At 41.2% G+C, this 24,351-nt stretch overlaps 1 protein-coding gene across 3 annotated transcripts in view; it reads right to left on the bottom strand.

Annotated features, from left to right (window-relative positions):
* Window positions 1-24,351, bottom strand: part of LOC139749114 (protein CIP2A-like) — a 236,984-nt gene that overhangs the window by 21,686 nt on the left and 190,947 nt on the right. For 2 of the 3 annotated variants that reach the window (XM_071662706.1, XM_071662705.1), the window contains exons 16-17: window positions 20,687-20,864; window positions 14,822-14,940 (exon numbers count right to left, since the gene is read on the bottom strand). In XM_071662706.1, the coding sequence (XP_071518807.1) occupies window positions 14,822-14,940; window positions 20,687-20,864 (297 nt within the window). Of the gene's footprint in view, window positions 1-242; window positions 627-14,821; window positions 14,941-20,686; window positions 20,865-24,351 lie in introns of those variants that run through there. The other variant, XM_071662704.1, reaches the window with a different exon arrangement.

The following is a 24,351-nucleotide window of genomic DNA, read 5'->3' as shown; positions in this document are numbered from 1 at the left end:
GGGTTGACGTGCTGTCAGTGGATTGAATCAAGGCATGTGAAGCGTCTGGGGTAAACCATGGAAAGCTGTGTAGGTATGTATATTTGCGTGTGTGGACGTATGTATATACATGTGTATGGGGGGGGTTGGGCCATTTCTTTCGTCTGTTTCCTTGCGCTACCTCGCAAACGCGGGAGACAGCGACAAAGTATAATAATAATAATAAAAAAAAAATAACCTTACTCATATATATATATATATATATATATATATTTTTTTCATACTATTCGCCATTTCCCGCATTAGCGAGGTAGCGTTAAGAACAGAGGACTGGGCCTTTGAGGGAATATCCTCATATGGCCCCCTTCTCTGTTCCTTCTTTTGGAAAATTTAAATACATATATATATATATATATATATATACCATAAAGAAATTTTTTCAAGGATTTTGAAACTGAAATAAAGAATTCTAATCATGTATATCAGGAAATATCATATCAGAATCCCAGTTTGCCTGCAGAAATGTTATGAATCATATCCTGAATGCGTTTCAGTTCATTAAACTTCTTTGTCATATCCTCTAGTTCTGCTTCTTTTGCTGACATGGCTTCTTCATGACTGTGTATCAGCAATTCCAACTCTGAGTTCTGAGAATTGGAAAGTCATTAAATACAATTCTTATTAGCTATCAAAATCATGGTAATAAAAATCATATCTCTGATATACAATGTTCCAATATGCAACACAATATTTCTTGCAGAATATTCCCTCAACATTACAATCACTGATTAGTTCTGCATACTTTTGTACAAACAAATCTTTACAATATCTTCTTCCATAGGCTTTCTTTCCACTTCATCCCTGGTGGTGTTATGTACACTAATTTGGTTTTTCTCCCATCATCCTCTCTATTCTTTATGCACCAATCAATTCAAAACTCCATACTTTCCCTACTTATCTATTCATATCTCTGATATCTGTTCCCTTTGGGAACTGCTTTAAGGGAGTGGTTATGGCAAAAGTCTCCACAATTGGTGAACACCAGTGCCACTTATTAGCCTTTAGTGCCTCACCCTCAACAGGCCACTGGTAGAGGGCAACTCTAGCACATTGCTTTCAGAGGCTCCTACCAAAAGCTCCAACCAACTACTTCTACCTATGTCTACTTAATGTTCTTACTTATTACTTCTAGCTCATACTTCCGCCTAATGTTCCTACTAACTACTACCACCTAATGCTCCTGTCCAATGTCCCTACCTACTTCTATCTATTGCTCTATCAATTTGCTAAAAGGCAGGGCTAGTACATAGTGCTCACCACAGGAAAAATCTAAAGTTATGAAGTATGAGTTTTGAGAGTTAAATGTTGACTAGTGTTGTGTGTGACAAGGATACTGTATGTTTGTGGACAGAATTCCAGCAGTCCACATGAGGGTGAGGCAGAAAGAAAAGACAGCTACCTGTGTGGGAGGAGTGCAACTTGACAACACTGAAGTGCTGGGTCACTATGCAGCTGTCATTAACCATCTCCATAACCAGGTGGGTATTATCAGTAATATACCTCCCTAGTTGGTGGCTGCCTACCAACTACTACCTATTTTACCACTCCTCTGATTTCAAATTATCTTAAACTCTCTCCAATACCCATCTATGAGCAAAGTCCAAAACTCAGCTATGAATAAAAACTTGGTCTACACAATTTTCCTTTATACCAGTATACAGTGTTCCTCATTTACAAGGTTCAGTCATTTTCATAAATAATCACTTTTTTATACCTATTTGCCTTTTCTAACCTTAGGTAGAATTAGGAATAGATAACTGACCCTTAGAAGAAAAACCCTTAATTCACTCCTTCAATTCCTACTTTTAAAAAGTTATGACATAAGAAAAAAGAAATTACACCCCATTGTTCCCATCCCTCTTAGTTGCCTCTTAGGAAACAAAGAAGAAACATAGTATCAATCCACATGAGAGGCCTTCCATGAATTGAAACTGCTATATACTTATTTTCTTGTGATATTCTCAGCATTCTCCATATGCCTTTCTATTATGCTATTGGCCTTCTTTCTGAGTTTGATTGATAGTCCTTTGGCTAATGTAACATAACTCATTGGATGCCTCGGTAATATATCTATTTTTCTCGGCTAAGTATTCATCACTGTATATTCTGATTGTCCTTAAGAACAACTCCATAATTGCTCCATACTTTGTTCTCTCATTGTGTGCCAATAAGTAATAAATAAAGTCAATCCTGTTGGTGGTTTTCCGGTATAGTGAAAACTTTACACCCTGGTCAGACCTCTAAATTATCATGTCAAAAAAAAAATGTGATTTTCCAATTATCTTCCTCTTCTACTGTAAAATGAATATCTCTGTTGACATCATTTAGCATTCTTAATCTGTTGTCCACGTTGGATTCCTTAGGAGCTACCATTATCATGTCATCCATGTACCTGCACCTCAAGTCACCCCTGCCTATGATCCTACTGTAGCTTCTACCTCTAAAGTTTTCACATACAGGCATGCCATGACAGGGCTAAGGCAGGAACCCATGGCTAGACCCCCCTGCTGTCAGCATTCCTTGTTGAACGTAAATGCTCCAAAATTGACACACAAGACACCAGTTTTACATGCGGTGTTTTGGATACCGGGAACTCATCTCAAATACTATCTAAAGCTCTTCTAACTGACTGCATGGCCCTTTCCACAGGCAAGTTAACAAATAAAGCCTTGACATCAAAACTTGCTAGGTTTTAATTGTCAAAATCAATGCTTTTCAATCTTCCTATTAGATTTCTTGAATGCTCTAAGTGTGCTCCAATACTTAATGTAATGGGCCTCATTCGTATATTTTGTTTGTGAACATAAAGCTGATACAAGCTGATAGAACATCAAATGTATCTGCTGTCCACATAGACAAGTGTGGACATCTAACAAAGCAGCAAGAGGTAAATATATAGCATGAGGGACTGAACAAGCAAGCAAGAAAAGCTGTGGAAGCTGGTACATATGCATAGATGAAGTGATAAACAGTCTTAAGGGCTTTGTATGTTGGGCTGGACCAGCAGCAAAAATGGCAGTCACAGAAAGCAGGGGAACACAGCAAAGAAAAGTGAAACATGGCTGGCCAAGGATAAAGAATATGGTGCAGTGTCCAGCAAGATACCACTCTCTTGCTGGGATATAAAGACTTGTGCCTTTTTATCTTACTTGGTTTCTAAGCAGAAGGCTTATGCACAAGCTGAAACATTAGAAAGGTAAAACTCAGAAGCTCAACCCTGCCTTTAGTCACCATCTCAGGTCAAAATTTGTCATAATGAATAATTCCCATTTGTCAAGTGGTGGTTGAGGATGAAGTCTGGAAGAGCATGAGTACAGAAGGAAAAGGATGACTGCAAGTTGCCTGAACCATAAGAGATCCCTAAAGGAGCATTTCGAGGACAAGTGCTGCCAAGATATGCACTACTTCAACTACGAAACTGAGGAAAGCCATTTAGTGACAGTGTGAGATCGTTTATATGAAGCGAAAATTTAACAAAGTGTGTGGGTTAATGTAATATACCATTATCGCAACATTTGGTCATTAAACTGACAAGGAAAAATTCTGCACAGGAAAATATGTCGCAGATACTGGTGTATCTATGTGATAACAGTGAATGAAGAGAAGTGAGAAAGTAGACATAGTGTTAAACCTTTCAACAAAACAGTTAACAAAAACAGAGATGCAGGCGTTATTGTTAAGTGTGAAGTTTGATATTAGGCAGGACAGTGACACTGACAAAGGGTTCAAGCAAGAAATATTGACATGTTTCAAGGCCCTAGCCAATAACCAACCAAGTACACTCTCCAGACAGCACATAAAAGCCCTAAATGGGTTAAATGAAGACCAGGCCATAGTTGTAATACAGGCAGACAAGTGTGGTGGAGTGGTTGTGATGAACAGATTATGTGTAAAATGATGGACGAGAGAGAGAGAGAGAGAGAGAGAGAGAGAGACCCCAACCACAAAGAATGAAAGGTCTCCTAAGGTTCACAAACCAAATTTGCCAATGAGGCCCATAACATCAGGCATTTGAAGCACACCACATAGGCTGATCAAGTGGTTGGCCAGGCCTATCTAATGCCTTAGGATCCATCAGTGGAGCATACTTGATGAATCTGACAGATCTAATAGGAAGATTGAGAAGCACTAATTTTCACAATAAAAACCAATGTACTAATGGAAAGAGCCATTCAAGTAATTAGAAGAGCTTTAGATAACATTTGAGATGAGGAGTTATTGGTATCCAAAACAGACTAAGTAAAACTAGTGTCTTTGTGTGTCAGTTCTGAAGCATTCCCATTCAATGAGGAGTACAGACAGCACGGGGGTCTAGCCATGGGATCCACCCTTAGTGCTGTCATGGAATGCCTACACTTGGAAACTTTGGAGTAAACAGCTACAGTAGAATCATAAGGACTTATTGGTATCCAAAACAGACTAAGTAAAGCTGGTGTCATTGTGTGTCAGTTTTAGAGCATCCACGTTCAATAAGGAGGAGTACAAACAGTACAGGGGTCTAGCCATGGGATCCAACCTTAGTACTTTCATGGCATGCCTGTACTAGGAAACTTTGGAGATAAACAAACAGTATAATTATGAGTTGTCAGTATCCAAAACAAACTATGTAAAACTGGCATCTGTATGTCAGTTTTGGAACATTCACATTCAGTGAGGAGGAGTACAGACAGCACAGGGGTGAGCCATGGGATCCACACTTAGTGCTGTCAAGGAATGTCTGTCTGTCCTTGGAAATTTCGAAGATAAACAGCTACAGTAGGATCATGGGCAGGGGTGCATAGTGGTACAGGTACATGGATCAAATAGTAGTGGTAGTTCCTGAAGAAACCAACTTGGACAACAAATCAAAACTTGAATAATATCAACAGAGATATGTAACTTAAAATAGAAGAGGAAGAGAATGTGAAATAACGTTTCTTGGACACGATAATATGAAGGTCGGAGCAGGGTGTAAAGTTTTCAGTATACCAGAAAACCAACAGGAATGAGTTTATTCATTACCTATAAGGACACAATGAGAGAACAAAGTCTGGAGTTCTTCACTTCTTCTTAAGGGCAATAAGAATAAGCTGTGATGAACGTTTGGAAGAGAAAAAAAGATATATCACCGAGGCATTCACGAAAGTTGTAATACCCTAAAGAACTGTAAATCAGACTCAAGAAGAAGACCAATAGCATAATGGAAAGGCACAGATAGAATGTTGGGAAAAGCACAGAGGAAAAGAGGTATATAACAGTCCCCAGTTCAAGGAAGGCTTCAGATACAGATATATACTCACAGAAGACATAATTAAATGTTGCTACATCATCAAGGAAGAAGACAGGTGATGAGTTGAAAACAAGAAGTGGATGAAAGTGTTAACAAAGATAGTGTGATATACAGTATACCATATTCTGGATGTCCAACTATATAACGTGAGGAAACAGGGTGAGGTATTACCAGAAGGATCAGCATACATAAAGTTGATATAAGACACCACAGGATATAAGATGTGTTTGCTGTCCACGTACACAAATATGAATATGTATGAAAGTGTCAAGACACAAATATAATGCATGATAACCTTGCTCTTATTCACATTTACTCTTAACTTTCTTCTTTCACACACTTTACCAAACTCAGTCACCAGCTTCTGCAGTTTCTCACATGAATCAGCCACCAGTGCTGTATCATCAGCAAACAACAATTGACTCACTTCCCAAGCTCTCTCATCCACAACAGACTGCATACTTGCCCCTCTTTCCAAAACTCTTGCATTCACCTCCCTAACAACCCCATCCATAAAGAAATTAAACAACCATGGAGACATCACACACCCCTGCCGCAAACCTACATTCACTGAGAACCAATCACTTTCCTCTCTTCCTACACGTACACATGCCTTACATCCTCGATAAAAACTTTTCACTGCTTCTAACAACTTGCCTCCCACACCATATATTCTTAATACCTTCGACAGAGCATCTCTATCAACTCTATCATATGCCTTCTCAAGATCCATAAATGCTACATACAAATCCATATATATATATATATATATATATATATACAGAGGTATAAGTTTGTTGAGTATTCCTGGTAAATTATATGGGAGGGTATTGATTGAGAGGGTGAAGGCATGTACAGAGCATCAGATTGGGGAAGAGCAGTGCGGTTTCAGAAGTGGTAGAGGATGTGTGGATCAGGTGTTTGCTTTGAAGAATGTATGTGAGAAATACTTAGAAAAGCAAATGGATTTGTATGTAGCATTTATGGATCTGGTGAAGGCATATGATAGAGTTGATAGAGATGCTCTGTGGAAGGTATTAAGAATATATGGTGTGGGAGGAAAGTTGTTAGAAGCAGTGAAAAGTTTTTATCGAGGATGTAAGGCATGTGTACGTGTAGGAAGAGAGGAAAGTGATTGGTTCTCAGTGAATGTAGGTTTGCGGCAGGGGTGTGTGATGTCTCCATGGTTGTTTAATTTGTTTATGGATGGGGTTGTTAGGGAGGTAAATGCAAGAGTCCTGGAAAGAGGGGCAAGTATGAAGTCTGTTGGGGATGAGAGAGCTTGGGAAGTGAGTCAGTTGTTGTTCGCTGATGATACAGCGCTGGTGGCTGATTCATGTGAGAAACTGCAGAAGCTTGTGACTGAGTTTGGTAAAGTGTGTGGAAGAAGAAAGTTAAGAGTAAATGTGAATAAGAGCAAGGTTATTAGGTACAGTAGGGTTGAGGGTCAAGTCAATTGGGAGGTGAGTCTGAATGGAGAAAAACTGGAGGAAGTGAAGTGTTTTAGATATCTGGGAGTGGATCTGTCAGCGGATGGAACCATGGAAGCGGAAGTGGATCATAGGGTGGGGGAGGGGGCGAAAATTTTGGGAGCCTTGAAAAATGTGTGGAAGTCGAGAACATTATCTCGGAAAGCAAAAATGGGTATGTTTGAAGGAATAGTGGTTCCAACAATGTTGTACGGTTGCGAGGCGTGGGCTATGGATAGAGTTGTGCGCAGGAGGATGGATGTGCTGGAAATGAGATGTTTGAGGACAATGTGTGGTGTGAGGTGGTTTGATCGAGTAAGTAACGTAAGGGTAAGAGAGATGTGTGGAAATAAAAAGAGCGTGGTTGAGAGAGCAGAAGAGGGTGTTTTGAAATGGTTTGGGCACATGGAGAGAATGAGTGAGGAAAGATTGACCAAGAGGATATATGTGTCGGAGGTGGAGGGAACGAGGAGAAGAGGGAGACCAAATTGGAGGTGGAAAGATGGAGTGAAAAAGATTTTGTGTGATCGGGGCCTGAACATGCAGGAGGGTGAAAGGAGGGCAAGGAATAGAGTGAATTGGAGCGATGTGGTATACAGGGGTTGACGTGCTGTCAGTGGATTGAATCAAGGCATGTGAAGCGTCTGGGGTAAACCATGGAAAGCTGTGTAGGTATGTATATTTGCGTGTGTGGACGGGTGTATGTACATGTGTATGGGGGGGGGTTGGGCCATTTCTTTTGTCTGTTTCCTTGCGCTACCTCGCAAACGCGGGAGACAGCGACAAAGTATAAAAAAAAAAAAAAAAAAAAATATATATATATATTTTTTTTTTTGCTTTGTCGCTGTCTCCCGCGTTTGCGAGGTAGCGCAAGGAAACAGACGAAAGAAATGGCCCAACCCACCCCCATACACATGTATATACATACGTCCACACACGCAAATATACATACCTACACAGCTTTCCATGGTTTACCCCAGACGCTTCACATGCCTTGATTCAATCCACTGACAGCACGTCAACCCCTGTATACCACATCGCTCCAATTCACTCTATTCCTTGCCCTCCTTTCACCCTCCTGCATGTTCAGGCCCCGATCACACAAAATCTTTTTCACTCCATCTTTCCACCTCCAATTTGGTCTCCCTCTTCTCCTCGTTCCCTCCACCTCCGACACATATATCCTCTTGGTCAATCTTTCCTCACTCATTCTCTCCATGTGCCCAAACCATTTCAAAACACCCTCTTCTGCTCTCTCAACCACGCTCTTTTTATTTCCACACATCTCTCTTACCCTTACGTTACTTACTCGATCAAACCACCTCACACCACACATTGTCCTCAAACATCTCATTTCCAGCACATCCATCCTCCTGCGCACAACTCTATCCATAGTCCATGCCTCGCAACCATACAACATTGTTGGAACCACTATTCCTTCAAACATACCCATTTTTGCTTTCCGAGATAATGTTCTCGACTTCCACACATATATATATATATATATCCGTGGGGATAGGGGAGAAAGAATACTTCCCACGTATTCCCTGCGTGTCGTAGAAGGCGACTAAAAGGGGAGGGAGCGTGGCTGGAAATCCTCCCCTTTCTTGTTTTTTTTAATTTTCCAAAAGAAGGAACGGCGAATAGTATGAAAAAAAAAAAAAAAAAAAAAAAAAAAAAAAAAGGAACAGAGAAGGGGGTCAGGTGAGGATATTCCCTCTAAGGCCCAGTTCTCTGTTCTTAACGCTACCTTGCTAACGTGGGAAATGGCAAATAGTATGAAAAAAAAATATATATATATATATATATATATATATGGTGTGGGAGGCAAGTTGTTAGAAGCGGTGAAAAGTTTTTATCGAGGATGTAGGGTATGTGTACGTGTAGGAAGAGAGGAAAGTGATTGGTTCTCAGTGAATGTAGGTTTGCGGCAGGGGTGTGTGATGTCTCCATGGCTGTTTAATTTGTTTATGGATGGGGTTGTTAGGGAGGTGAATGCAAGAGTTTTGGAAAAAGGGGCAAGTATGAAGTCTGTTGGGGATGAGAGAGCTTGGGAAGTGAGTCAGTTGTTGTTCGCTGATGATACAGCGCTGGTGGCTGATTCATGTGAGAAACTGCAGAAGCTGGTGACTGAGTTTGGTAAAGTGTGTGAAAGAAGAAAGTTAAGAGTAAATGTGAATAAGAGCAAGGTAATTAGGTACAGTAGGGTTGAGGGTCAAGTCAACTGGGAGGTAAGTTTGAATGGAGAAAAACTGGAGGAAGTAAAGTGTTTTAGATATCTGGGAGTGGATCTGGCAGCGGATGGAAGCGGTAGTGGATCATAGGGTGGGGGAGGGGGCGAAAATTCTGGGAGCCTTGAAGAATGTGTGGAAGTCGAGAACATTATCTCGGAAAGCAAAAATGGGTATGTTTGAAGGAATAGTGGTTCCAACAATGTTGTATGGTTGCGAGGCGTGGGCTATGCATAGAGTTGTGCGCAGGAGGATGGATGTGCTGGAAATGAGATGTCTGAGGACAATGTGTGGTGTGAGGTGGTTTGATCGAGTAAGTAACGTAAGGGTAAGAGAGATGTGTGGAAATAAAAAGAGTGTGGTTGAGAGAGCAGAAGAGGGTGTTTTGAAAAGGTTTGGGCACATGGAGAGAATGAGTGAGGAAAGATTGACCAAGAGGATATATGTGTCGGAGGTGGAGGGAACGAGGAGAAGTGGGAGACCAAATTGGAGGTGGAAAGATGGAGTGAAAAAGATTTTGTGTGATCGGGACCTGAACATGCAGGAGGGTGAAAGGAGGGCAAGGAATAGAGTGAATTGGATCGATGTGGTATACCAGGGTTGACGTGCTGTCAGTGGATTGAATCAGGGCATGTGAAGCGTCTGGGGTAAACCATGGAAAGCTATGTAGGTATGTATATTTGCGTGTGTTGACGTATGTATATACATGTGTATGGGGGTGGGTTGGGCCATTTCTTTTGTCTGTTTCCTTGCGCTACCTCGCATACGCGGGAGACAGCGACAAAGCAAAAAAAAAATATATATATATATTTTTATATATATATATATATATATATATATATATATATATTATCCCTGGGGATAGGGGATTAAGAATACATCCCACGTATTCCCTGCGTGTCGTAGAAGGCGACTAAAAGGGGAGGGAGCGGGGGCTCGAAATCCTCCCCTCTCTCTCTTTTTTTTCTTTTAATTTTCCAAAAGAAGGAACAGAGGGGGCCAGGTGAGGACATTCCAAAAAAGGCCCAGTCCTCTGTTCTTAACGCTACCTCGCTATCGCGGGAAATGGCGAATAGTATGAAAAAAAATATATATATATATATATATATATATATATATATATATATATATTATTTTATTTTATTTATTTTTTTTTTTGTGGAAGATGAAAGCCGGCAAGGCAGCAGGTTTGGATGGTATTGCAGTGGAATTTATTAAAAAAGGGGGTGACTGTATTGTTGACTGGTTGGTAAGGTTATTTAATGTATGTATGACTCATGTTGAGGTGCCTGAGGATTGGCGGAATGCGTGCATAGTGCCATTGTACAAAGGCAAAGGGGATAAGAGTGAGTGCTCAAATTACAGAGGTATAAGTTTGTTGAGTATTCCTGATAAATTATATGGGAGGGTACTGATTGAGGGGGTGAAGGCATGTACAGAGCATCAGATTGGGGAAGAGCAGTGTGGTTTCAGAAGTGGTAGAGGATGTGTGGATCAGGTGTTTGCTTTGAAAAATGTATGTGAGAAATACTTAGAAAAGCAAATGGATTTGTATGTAGCATTTATGGATCTGGAGAAGGCATATGATAGAGTTGATAGAGATGCTCTGTGGAAGGTATTAAGAATATATGGTGTGGGAGGAAAGTTGTTAGAAGCAGTGAAAAGTTTTTATCGAGGATGTAAGGCATGTGTACGTGTAGGAAGAGAGGAAAGTGATTGGTTCTCAGTGAATGTAGGTTTGCGGCAGGGGTGTGTGATGTCTCCATGGTTGTTTAATTTGTTTATGGATGGGGTTGTTAGGGAGGTGAATGCAAGAGTTTTGGAAAAAGGGGCAAGTATGAAGTCTGTTGGGGATGAGAGAGCTTGGGAAGTGAGTCAGTTGTTGTTCGCTGATGATACAGCGCTGGTGGCTGATTCATGTGAGAAACTGCAGAAGCTGGTGACTGAGTTTGGAAAAGTGTGTGGAAGAAGAAAGTTAAGAGTAAATGTGAATAAGAGCAAGGTTATTAGGTACAGTAGGGTTGAGGGTCAAGTCAATTGGGAGGTGAGTTTGAATGGAGAAAAACTGGAAGAAGTGAAGTGTTTTAGATATCTGGGAGTGGATCTGGCAGCGGATGGAACCATGGAAGCGGAAGTGAATCATAGGGTGGGGGAGGGAGCGAAAATTCTGGGAGCATTGAAGAATGTGTGGAAGTCGAGAACATTATCTCGGAAAGCAAAAATGGGTATGTTTGAAGGAATAGTGGTTCCAACAATGTTGTATGGTTGCGAGGCGTGGGCTATGGATAGAGTTGTGCACAGGAGGGTGGATGTGCGGGAAATGAGATGTTTGAGGAAAATATGTGGTGTGAGGTGGTCTGATCGAGTAAGTGATAATAGGGAGAGAGAGATGTGTGGTAATAAAAAGAGTGTGGTTGAGAGAGCAGAAGAGGGTGTTTTGAAATGGTTTGGTCACATGGAGAGAATGAGTGTGGAAAGATTGACCAAGAGGATATATGTGTCAGAGGTGGAGGGAACGAGGAGAAGATCAATAAATGCTACATACAATTCCATTTGTTTTTCTAAGTATTTCTCACATACATTCTTCAAAGCAAAAACCTGATCCACACATCCTCAACCACTTCTGAAACCACACTGCTCTTCCCCAATCTGATGCTCTGTACATACCTTCACTCTCTCAATCAATACCCTCCCATATAATTTCCCAGGAATACTCAACAAACTTACACCTCTGTGATTTGAAGACTCACCTTTATCCCCTTTGCCTTTATACAGTGGCATTATGCATGCATTCCGCCAATCTTCAGGCACTTCACCATGATCCATACATACACTGAATATCCTCACCAACCAGTCAACAACAGTCACTCCCTTTTCAATAAATTCCACAGCAATACCATCCAAACCTGCCGGCTTTCATCTTCTGCAAAGCTTTCACTACCTCTTCTCTGTTTACCAAATCATTCTCCCTGACCCTCTCATTTCACACACCACCTCGACTAAAACACCCTATATCTACCACTCTATCATCAAACACATTCAATAAACCTTCTCCCTCTCAAAGACGAAAGAATGGCCCAACCCACCCACATGCACACGTATAAACATAAATGCCCACACACGCACATATACATACATATCTATACATTTCAATGTATACATACATATACATACACAGACATACACATATACACACATGTACATATCCATACTTGCTGTCTTCATCCATTCCCATCGCCACCCCACCACACATGAAAATGGCACCCCCCTCCCCCTGCATGCATGAGGTAGCACTAGGAAAAGACAACAAAGGCCACATGTGTAATGTACTGAAACCACAGCTCCCTTTCCACATCTAGGCCAGGATATTCCCTCAAAGGCCCAGTCCTCTGTTCTTAACGCTACCTCGCTAACGCGGGTTATGGCGAATAGTTTGAAAGAAAAAGAAATCTCTCTTACCCTTTCATTACTTACTCGATCAAACCGCCTCACACCACATATTGTCCTCAAACATTTCATTTCCAACACAGCTACCCCTTCTGTACCACCCTATCTATACCCCATACCTTGCAAGCATATAATATTGTTGGAATTAGTATTCCTTCAAGGATACCCATTTTTGCCCTCTGAGATAATGTTCTCTCTTTCCACACATCATTCACTGCTCCCAGAACTTTTGACCACTCCCCAATCCTAAGATTCGCTTACACTTCCATGGTTCCATCCATTGCCAAGTCCACTCCCAGACATCTAAAACATTTCACTTCCTCCAATTTTTCTCCATTCAAACATAAATTTCAACTAATTTGTCCCTCAACTCTGTTGAACCTAATAACCATTCTTTTATTCACATTCACTATCAAGTTTCTCCTTTCACACAGTCTTCCAACCTGTGCAGTTTCTCACTCAAATCAGCCAGCAGTGCTGTATCATCAGTGCACAACAATTATCTCACTTCCCAGGCCCTCTCAATAGCCAACTACATACTTGCCCCTCTAACCAAGACTCTTGCATTTTCTTCCCAAATTACCCCACCCATAAACATCAAACAACCATGGTAACATCACACCCCTTCTACAGACCGACCTTCCCTAGGAACCAACTCACTCTCCTCTCTTCCTAATCATACACATGCCTTACATCCTTGATGAAAACTTCTTACTGCTTCTTGCAGTGCACTTTCCACACTATATATTCTTAACACCTTCAACAAAGCATCTCTATCAACCCTATCATATGCATTCTCTACATCCATAAATGCCACAAACAAATCCATCTCTTTTTCTAAGTATTTCATACACACACTCCTACATGCAAACACCTGATCTACACAACCTCTACCACTTCTGAAGCCACACTGCTCCTCCCCAATCTCATGCTCTGTATATACCTCCACGCTCTCAATCAATACCTTCCCATAAAACATACGAGGTATACTCAACACACTTATCCCTATGTAGTTTGAACACTCACCTTTATCCCTTTTGCCTTTATACAATGGCACTATACATACTTTCTGCCAATCCTCAGACACTTCACCATCATCTATACATACAATGAATACTTACCAACCAATCAACAACACAGTCACCCCCTTACAACTACAATTTCATCCACATCCATCACCTTGCAGCATTTCATCTTCTGCAAGGCTTTCACCACTTCTCTCTTCCCTAAACCACTCTCCATGACTCTCACTTCGCTTAAAAACCTGACTAAAACACCCTACATGTCACTATATCATCAAAACCCTACATGTCACTATATCATCAAACACATTTTAGATTCCTTCAAAATACTCACTCCATCTTACTTCATCCCCTGTTATTACTTATCCTTTTCCTCCATTCACCAATGTTCCCATTTGTTCTCTTGTCTTCTGCACATCATTTACCTCCTTCCAAAACATCTTTTTATTCTCCCTAAATTTTACCGACATTCTCTCACCCCAACTCTCATTTGCCCACCTTTTTAACACCTGCACCTTCCTCTTCTCCCGCTGCTTTCTCCAATACATCTAATCATTTGTACTCCTTCCTTGTAAGTACTGCACAAACGTCTCTCTCTTCTTTTTCATAAACAACTTTACCTCTTCATCCTACCATTGACTACCCTTTCTAATCTGACCATTTCCACCTTTCCCATGCCACATGCATCTCTTGCACATACCATTACTGTTTCCCTAAATACCTTCCATTCCTCATCCACTCCCCTCACTTCATCTCCTCTCACCTTTTGTCATTCTACACTCTATCTCTGCAGGTATATCTTCACACAAGTCTCCTTGCCAAGCTCACTCTCTACACTCTTTTCTCCCCAACATTGTTTCCTCTTTTCCAAAAACTTTTACAAATCTTCACAGTACATCCTTGGTCAGCGGATGTCACCCCTCTGCTACTACTAAGTTGAATCGTTACTGGGGAAATGCATAATGTTTTCAGCTCTCAATCAATTCTCTAACATCCTAATAAAAAAATATTCCTGCCCTTATCAACCTAAAACACTCTCAGCTATGCACTTTTCTTATGACTTTTTCACACCATATACCCTTTTCACAACTTCACTCTTCATTCTCTTAATTCCACTTATACTATACTACAGCTCATATTTTTCATCTATCCTGAATTTTACACACAAGGGTTTCACAGTCATATGTCAGCACTGAGACAATTACTTTTCTGCACAAGGTTCTTACAAAACCTAGCATCCTATTTCATTAACCTTAACTTTTTCTCACTCACCACTATATGTAATATGTAAATCAACATTCTTAAAAATATCTCATTTCCTTATGGTAGACTAAAAATTCCTACCTCCTTTTTCTGCTGTATCAGCACTTTCTCTACTCTTTGATTTTCTTTCTGCAACTCATCGTATTCTCTCCTTCCTTTTTTCAGTTCTTCCTCTAACTTTTGGTTATGGTCTTGTAACTCTGAAACACATATTCTTTACACCACTATGAAGACTGGAAATGTTTAGAGAGTAGTTAACTTCACAGTTTTCTTTTATTATTAACATTGAAGGCTCCAATCATGGACAAAAGCCTACACCAAAGCCAACCCTTAATTGAAATATAGAGAGGTTACTGAAAGGGAAAAAGCAGAGACAAGGGAAAGAATTTACAAATTTCTAAGAAAGTGAAACACATGTCTTTTAAACTGTGCAGAGTCATAGTAATTGGGAAAGATGTAAATGGGTAGAGAGTTCTACAGCTGTGAGGTGTAGGGAAAGAAACAATGATCAAAATGGCCCACCCATGAGTTGCCTACAGCAACACAAGGGAAAGTATTTACGATTTTCTAAGAAAGTGAAAAACGTCTTTTAAACTGTGCAGAGTCACGGTAATAGAGAAAGATGTAAATGGGTAGAGAGTTCTACAGCTATGAGGTGTAGGGAAAGAAACAATGATCAAAATGGCCCACCCTTGAGTTGCCTACAGCAACACAGTAATCATGTGACACATCAGCTTGCTGAGTATTGCATGGTCTAGCTGCTGATGGGGGTACACAAGCTGGCAGCTTTCATGAGCAAACACTAAAGTAATACCGACAGAAACAGGAAAATTAACCTACACTGCGGCATAAGGCAGGTGGGTCAAGTTTTGAAAATAGCCCGGGAGATTTTATAAGCTGGACTGCTTTCGACTCAACTCTGAAGTAAGGATGCAGAGCGAGAGCCATCCCAGATGTGCGAACAGTACTCCAAACAAGGACGGATCAATCCTTTGTATCAACTGAGCAACTGTTCAGAAGAAATTTCAAATTATTTTTTATAGGCATACTAATTAAAACCTGGATGTTTTGGCTCTGAGTGAAACAAAGCTCAAGGGTAAAGGGGAAGAGTGGTTTGGGAATGTCTTGGGAGTAAAGTCAGGGGTTGGTAAGAGGACAAGAGCAAAGGAAGAAGTAGCATTACTCCTGAAACAGGAGTGGTGGGAGTATGTGATGGAGTGTAAGAAAGTAAACTCTAGATTGATATGGGTAAAACTGAAAGTGGATGGAGAGAGATGGGCGATTATTGGTGCCTATGCACCTGTGCATGAGAAGAAAGATCATGATAGGTATGTGTTTTGGGAGCAGCTGAGTGAGTGTGTTAGCAGTTTTGATGCACGAGACCAGGTTATAGTGATGGGTGATTTGAATGCAAAGGTGAGTAATGTGGAAGTTGAGGAAATAATTGGTGTACATGGGGTATTCAGTGTTGTAAATGGAAATGGTGAAGAGCTTGTAGATTTGTGTGCTGAAAAAAGACTGGTGACTGGGAATACCTGGTTTAAAAAGAGAGATATACGTAAGTATATGTATGTGAGTAGGAGAGATGGCCAGAGAGCATTATTGGATTAAGCATTAATTGACAGGCGCGTGAAAGAGAGACTCTTGGATGTTAATGTGCTGAGAGGTGCAACTGGAGGGATGTCTGATCATTATCTTGTGGAGGCGAAGGTGAAGATTTGTAGAGGTTTTCAGAAAGGAGGAGAGAATGTTGGGATGAAGAAAGTGAGCTTGTGAAGGAGACTTGTGTGAGGAAGTACCAGGAGAGACTGGGTGCAGAGAGGAAAAAGGTGAGAGCAAAGGACGTCAGAGGAGTGGGGGAGGATTGGGATGTATTTAGGAAAGCAGTGATGGTTTGTGCAAAAGATGCTTGTGGCATGAGAAGCATGGGAGGTGGGCAGATTAGAAAGGGTAGTGAGTGGTGGGATGAAGCAAGATTATCAGTGAAAGAGGAGAGAGGCATTTGGAAAATTTTTTTGCATAGAAATAGTGCAAATGACTGGGAGATGTATTAAAGAAGGAGGCAGGAGGTCAAGAGAAAGGAGCATGAGGTGAAAAAGAGGGCAAATAAGAGTTGGGGTGAGAGAGTATCATTGAATTTTAAGGAGAATGAAAAGATGTTTTGGAAGGAGGTAAATAAAGTGCCTAAGACAAGAGAGCAAATGAGAACATCAGTGAAGGGGGCTAATGGGGAGGTAAAAACAAGTAGTGGTGATGTGAGAAGGAGATGGAGTGAGTATTTTGAAGGTTTGTTGAATGTGTTAGGTGATAGAGTGGCAGATATAGGGTGTTTTGGTCGAGGTGGTGTGCGAAGTGAGAGGGTCAGAGAGAATGATTTGGTAAACAGAGAAGAGGTAGTGAAAGCTTTGCAGAAGATGAAAGCCGGCAAGGCAGCGGGTTTGGATGGTATTGCAGAGGAATCTATTAAAAAAGGGGGTGACTGTGTTGTTGACTGGTTGGTGAGGATATTCAATGTAAGTATGGCTCATGGTGAAGTGCCTGAGGATTGGAGGAATGCATGCATAGTGCCATTGTACAAAGTCAAAGGGGATATAGGTGAGTGTTCAAATTACAGAGGTATAAGTTTGTTGAGTATTCCTGGGAAATTATATGGGAGGGTATTGATTGAGAGGGTGAAGGAATATACAGTACAGAGCATCAGATTGGGGTAGAGCAGTGTGGTTTCAGAAGTGGGAGAGGATGTGTTGATCAGGTGTTTGCTTTGAAGAATGTATGTGAGAAATACTTAGAAAACCAAATGGATTTGTATGTGGCATTTATGGATCTGGAAAAGGCATATTTGATAGAGTTGACAGAGATGCTCTGTGGAAGATATTAAGAGTATATGGTGTGGGAGGCAGGTTGCTAGAGGCAGTGTGATTGGTTCTCAGTGAATGTAGGTTTGTGGCAGGGGTGCGTGATGTCTCCATGGTTGTTTAATTTGTTTATGGATGGGGTTGTTAGGGAAGTAAATGCAAGAGTTTTGGAGAGAGGGGCAAGTATGCAGTCTGTTGTGGATGAGAGAGCTTGGGAAGTGAGTCATTTGTTGTTCGCTGATTATACAGCGCTGGTGGCTGATTCGGGTGAGAAACTGCAGAAGTTGGTAACTGAGTTTGGTAAAGTGTGTGAAAGAAGAAAGCTGAAAGTAAATGTAATTAAGAGCAAGGTTAATTATTAGGTACAGTAGGGTTGAGGGACAAGTCAATTGGGAGATAAGTTTGAATGGAGAAAAACTGGAGGAAGTGAAGTGTTTTAGATATCTGTGAGTGGATCTGGCAGAGGATGGAACCATGGAAGCAGAAGTGAGTCACAGGGTGGGGTAGGAGGTGAAAGTTCTGGGAGCGTTGAAGAATGTGTGGAAGGCGAGAACATTATCTCGGAGAGCAAAAATGGGTATACTTGAAGGAATGGTGGTTCCAACAATGTTATATGGTTGTGAGGTGTGGGCTATAGATAGAGTTGTGCAGAGGAGAGTGGATGTGCTGGAAATGAGATGTTTGAGGACAGTGAGTGATTTGAGGTGGTTTGATGAAGTAAGTAATGAAAGGGTAAGAGAGATGTGTGGTAATAAAAAGAGTGTGGTTGAGACAGCAGATGAGGGTGTATTGAAATGGTTTGGTCACATGCAGAGAATGAGTGAGGAAAGATTGATGAAGAGGATATATGTGTCAGAGGTGAAGGGAACAAGAAGAGACCAAATTAAAGGTGGAAAGTTGGAGTGAAAATGATTTTGAGTGATCTGGGCCTGGACATGCAGGAAGGTGAAAGGCGTGCAAGGAATAGAGTGAATTGGAATGATGTGGTATACCAGGGTCGACATGCTGTCGGTCAATGGATTGAACTAGGGCATGTGAAGCGTGTGGGGTAAACCATGGAAAGTTTTGTGGGGCCTGGATGTGGAAAGGGAGCTGTGGTTTTGGTGCATTATACATGACAGCTAGGGACTGAGTGTGAACAAACGTGGCCTTTGTTGTGTTTTCCTATCGATGCGTCATGCACATGCGGGGTAAGGGGGTGTCATTTCATATGTGGTGGGGTGGCGACGGGAATGAATAAAGGCAGAAAAGTATGAATTGTGTACATATCTATATATGTATATGTCTGTGTATGTATATATATGTATACGCTGAAATGTATAGGTATGTATATGTGCGTGTGTGGACGTGTATGTATATACAGGAGTATGTGGGTGGGTTGGGCCATTCTTTCGTCTGTTTCCTTGCACTACCTCGCTAACATGGGAGACAGAGACAAAGTATAATAATAATAAAAGAAACTAATTAGAACTGTCGAAGGATTGAGGAACTTGTAGAGAAATCTTTGATAGAGATAGGCAGAAACAGGGTCTTGGAGTATGTAGCCAATGACCAGGGAGGTATTTGACCAGTACTGAGTAATAGGAGGGTTAGTGACACCTGCAGAGTGAGCCAGCACTTCAGTGGTTGTCAAGTTGCACTCCTCTGGCCCAGTTAGGTATCTTTTCTTTCTGTCTCACCAACATGTGGGCTACCAGCATTCTGCTCACAAACATACAATCTCTTCTTGTCACACATAACACTTGATGACAATTACTCACAAAGCTCATTCTTTGTAACTCTATATCTTCCTGTGGTTAGCACTATGTGCTTAGCCCTGTCTTTTGGCAAAATGGCAGGAGCAACAGATAGAAGTATTAGGTAGGAGCATTAGGTAGAAACATTTGGTAGAAGTAGGTAGGAAAAACAGGCAAGAGCATTAGGTAGTAGTAGTCATAAGGAACAATAGGTAGAGGCCTTTGCAAACACTGTGCTAGACTTGCCCTTTGTCAGTGGCCTGTTAAGAGTGAGGCACTAAGAAGTGGTGCTGAAATTCATAACTTATGGAGATTCTATTGCTGTGGCCACCCCTTTCAGGTAGTTCCAGAAGGAAACAGGGGTCAGAGATATAGACACACAGATCCTGCTGAGATATCTAGTCCTAGCCTGAGTTTACTGAGGAAGGTGTGTTGAGGCAAGATGCAGATAGAGTAACAGAAGGAGCAAAATTGAAGGGTATGGAGGGATGCTGTGTTGAGTTGTAAGCATATAAGCACATTTAGTTATTAGTAAAAGAAAGGATATCCTTAATATAAAAACCAAACATAGAGGGTCATTGCTGTTGATGGAGAAAGGGGCATGAAAAGGCACGAGGGTGAAACTGTACAGAGGATAGAGTGAACTGGAGCATGGTAGTACTGAGGGGCTGATGTGCTGCCAGTTTATTGAACCAGGATATGTAAAATGGTCGAGGGAAACCACTGAAAGGTCTGTGGGGCCTGGTTGTGAATAAGGAGCTGTGGTATCTGTGCACCACATATGACAGCTATCTCACTCATCCAGGAAAGAGAATGGAAAAAAAATGCTTCTCCAAATGTCCCTTTTTTAAACCTTCCACTTACTGCAGCCTCTATTTCATTATTCCTAGTCGAAAGAAAGTAGGGAGGGTGACAGGACCTTGCACTAAGATGTGATTGTTGAAATATCCTGTGAAGAAATCTTTACAACTTTCTGAAGGATGGCTTCAATCAAAGCTGCATGCATGACTTAGCAAGGGATACTTTAGCCCAGTAATAGTGAGGAAATCTGTCCATGAATAGAGCCTTTGACATAAAAAGAATGAAAAAAAATGTCTACTGCTATGAAGTTTTAATGTCAGACCCTCTGAGTTAGGAAGCTAATATGATGACCTTAGACTGCATTTCCATGCATATTAGTTATAAAGCAGTCAAACAGTTTATTTTTCAAATGTATGCAATAGGTTCTTGTTTAACCTGATGATTTAATTTCTGTGTCCTACAAAGAAAACAATTTCAGCAAGTTTATTTATGTACTTTTTACTTTTCATTACACAGACAGCCAAAATCACAATTACAGGATACCATGAACTTACTTTGTTGTTTCTCTTGTTCCTCCTTGATCTGCTTATGGACATTTTTGTTTTCGTTGTGGGCATCAGATAACTGTCGCTGAAGCTTGCGAATTTTCTCCTCTCGAATATCAAGACTCTCTCTCAGTGCAGATAATTCCTTCTGCAAATCCACTTTCTGTCTTTCTATGTCAGTTTTTTCCTGAAGTATAGCACCAACAAAGATTAATAAAACTTTATTCTATTCATAAAGTTCAGGATGTTGTTACATGCAAATTACAACTACTGTACTTCATCCATTCAAGATCCTGTACTCTTACTAAAATCTTCAACAAATGTCTCAGGTATGGATACTGAATCTACAACACTTGAGGGTATGGAGGAGTTAGGTAATTAAACAGTTTAAGAGATTCTATATGCACCATCCTCCTTTAAATAAAGTAAGTGGATACATGATTACGGTGGAATTTTTATAAGGAACTAATTATTTCAATAACTGAAGGCAGGTAAACACTAACACTGACACAGCACTCAGAAGTACAATAGTATATCTAATATCATTATCAACTCTGTCCTCAATGTTATGGGGTGGATCAGAAATATTCAGCCTTTTAAACAGTTCTCAAACATTTCAATATGTTATCCAGTATCTCAAAAGGAAATATGAACTTCACTGCATAGATCAGCACTTCTTACTTTTTCAATAGGCACGCACACAAAGCTGATTCAGGTGAGACCAACATCTACATGCACACCTTTATGTATGATTCCACCGCATTCAATATCAAATCATTCAACAAGATCATCCCATCCTAAACAGCTTTCAGTTATATACCTTTAAAATAGTTTCTACAAACTCAATATCCTTCTAACATCATTCTTCATCTATTCTCTATCCTCCTCCACATTTACTCCACCTCTACTGCAATTATTTCTGAATTATCCTTGCCTTTTCAAATTTAGCTTTCACATTACTTCATCAGAGTTGGGCAAAGTGCTCCTTCATGCAGGTTTCTTGTACATAAATTTTCTTCCATTTACTTTTCCATGCATCTCAATTTCATCCCTAGTGAGACTCCACTCTCATCCTCACACCACCACTATACAGTCAGACTCATTATTAATGTTCCACTGGGATCCCTCTTGTTTTTCCTTCTTTCATAATTGTTTGCAGTTTCCTGCATTAGCAAGGTAACACCAGGAGTAGATGGAGAAAAGGCCTCAGTTACTCCCATCCCATCTCTAACTGTCATGTATAATGCATCAAAACCACAGCCCCCTATCCACAATCAAGCCCCACAGACTTTGCCATAGCTTCCCCTGGCTCCTTCATATGCCTTGGCTCAGTCCACTGACAGCTCATCATCCCTTGTACACAACATCGCTCCAGTTCACTCTGTCCCATGCAAGTTTTTAACCCTCCTGCATGTTCAGGCCCTGAACTCTCAAAATCTTTTTCATTCCATCCCTCCATCTCCAATTTGGTCTCTCTTTTCTCCATGTCCCTGCCGCTTCTGACACATATATCCTCTTTATCATCTCCTTATTCATTTCCTCCATATGTCCAAACCATTTCTGCACATCCTCTTCAGTTCTCTCAATCATACTTTTCTTACTATCACACCTCTCTCTTACCATCTATTTACTTACCCGATTAATCCTCTTCACAACACATATTGTCCTTAAACATTTCATTTCCAACACCTCCACCTTTCCCTGCCAAGTCTCATCATTAGCCCATACCTCATCCACACAACAATGGTGGGAATACTTTACCTTCAAACATAACCATTTTCACTCTCCCAGATAATGCTCCCCTTTCTGCACACTTCTCAGTGCTCTCACAACCTTTGCCCCTTCACCCATTCTATGATTCACCTCTTCTTCCATGGTTCCATTCACTGCCATGCGGCAGGGGTGCGTGGTCTCCATGGCTGTTAAATTTGTTTATGGATGGGGTTGTTAGGGAGGTTAACACAAGAGTTTTGGAGAGAGGGGCAGGTATGCAGTCTGTTGTGGATGAGAGGGCTTGGGAAGTGAGTCAGTTGTTGTTCGCTGATGATACAGCGCTGGTGGCTCATTCAGGTGAGAAACTGAAGCTGGTGACTGAGTTTGGTAAAGTGTGTGAAAGAAGAAAGCTGAGAGTAAATGTGAATAAGAGGAAGGTTATTAGGTTCAGTAGGGTTGAGGGTCAAGTCAATTGGGAGGTAAGTTTGAATGGAGAAAAACTGGAGGAAGTGAAGAGTTTTAGATATCTGGGAGTGGATTTAACAGCGGATAGAACCATGGAAGTAAGTCACAGGGTGGGGGAGGGGGTGAAGGTTCTGGGAGCTTTGAAGAATGTGTGGAAGGCGAGAATGTTACCTTGGAGAGCAAAAATGGGTATGTTTGAAGGAATAGCGGTTCCAACAATATTATATGGTTGCGAGGCATGGGCTACAGATAGGAGTGTGGGGAGAAGGGTGGATGTTTTGGAAATGAGATGTTTGAGGACAATATGTGGTAAGACGTGGTTTGATCACATAAGTAATGAAAGGGTAAGAAAGATTCGTGGTAATAAAAAGATTGTGGTTGAGAGAGCAGAAGAGGGTGTATTGAAATGGTTTGCTCACATGGAGAGAATGAGTGAGTAAAGACTGAACAAGAGGATATGTGTGTCAGAGGTGGAGGGAACGAGGAGAAGTGGGAGACCAAATTGGAGGTGGAAGGATGGAGACAAAGATTTTGAGCGATCGTGGCCTGAACATACAGGAGGGTGAAAGGCGTGCAAGGAATAGAGTGACATGGAACGATGTGGTATACCGGGGTCGATGTGCTGTCAATGGATTGAACCAGGGCATGTGAAGCATCTGGGGTAAACCATGGAAAGTTTTGTGGGGCCTGGACGTGGAAGGGGAGCTCTGGTTTCGGTGAATTACACATGACAGCTAGAGACTGTGAACAAATGTGGCCTTTGTTGTCTTTTCCTACTGCTACCATGCGCGAGCGCAGAGGGATGGGAGTGCCATTTCATGTCTGGCGGGGTGGCGACAGGATTTTTTTTTTTCCCAAAAAATAAGGAACAGAGAAGGGGACCAGGTGAGAATATTCCCTCAAAGGCCCAGTCCTCTGTTCTTAACGGTACCTCACTAACGTGGGAAATGGCGAAGTTTGAAAAAACAAACAAAAAAAACATTGAAATGTATAGGTATGTATATGTGTGTGCATGGGCATTTATGTATATGCATGTGTATAAGGGTGGGCTGGGCCATTCTTTCATCTGTTTCCTTGCACTACCTTGCTAACACAGGAGACACCAAAAAAGATTTTATTCATTTATTCTGCTTTGTCGCTGTTTCCCTCGTTAGCGAGGTAGCGCAAGGAAACAGACAAAAGAAATGGCCCAACCTACCCACATACACATGTATATACACACACGCACATATACATACCTATACATCTCAATGTACACATATATATACACACAGACATATACATATATACACATGTACATAATTCATACTGTCTGCCTTTATTTATTCCCATCGCCACCTCGCCACACATGGAATAACAACCCCCTCCCCCTTCTTGTGTGCGAGGTAGCGCTAGGAAAAGACAACAAAGGCCCCATTCGTTCACACTCAGTCTCTAGCTGTCATGTAATAATGCACCGAAACCACAGCTCCCTTTCCACATCCAGGCCCCACAGA

The sequence above is a fragment of the Panulirus ornatus genome, chromosome 6 (assembly GCF_036320965.1).
Source record: "Panulirus ornatus isolate Po-2019 chromosome 6, ASM3632096v1, whole genome shotgun sequence".
Taxonomy (NCBI): domain Eukaryota; kingdom Metazoa; phylum Arthropoda; class Malacostraca; order Decapoda; family Palinuridae; genus Panulirus; species Panulirus ornatus.
The sequence above is the reverse complement of the archived record's forward strand: the minus strand, read 5'-3'. Positions and strand labels throughout refer to the sequence as shown.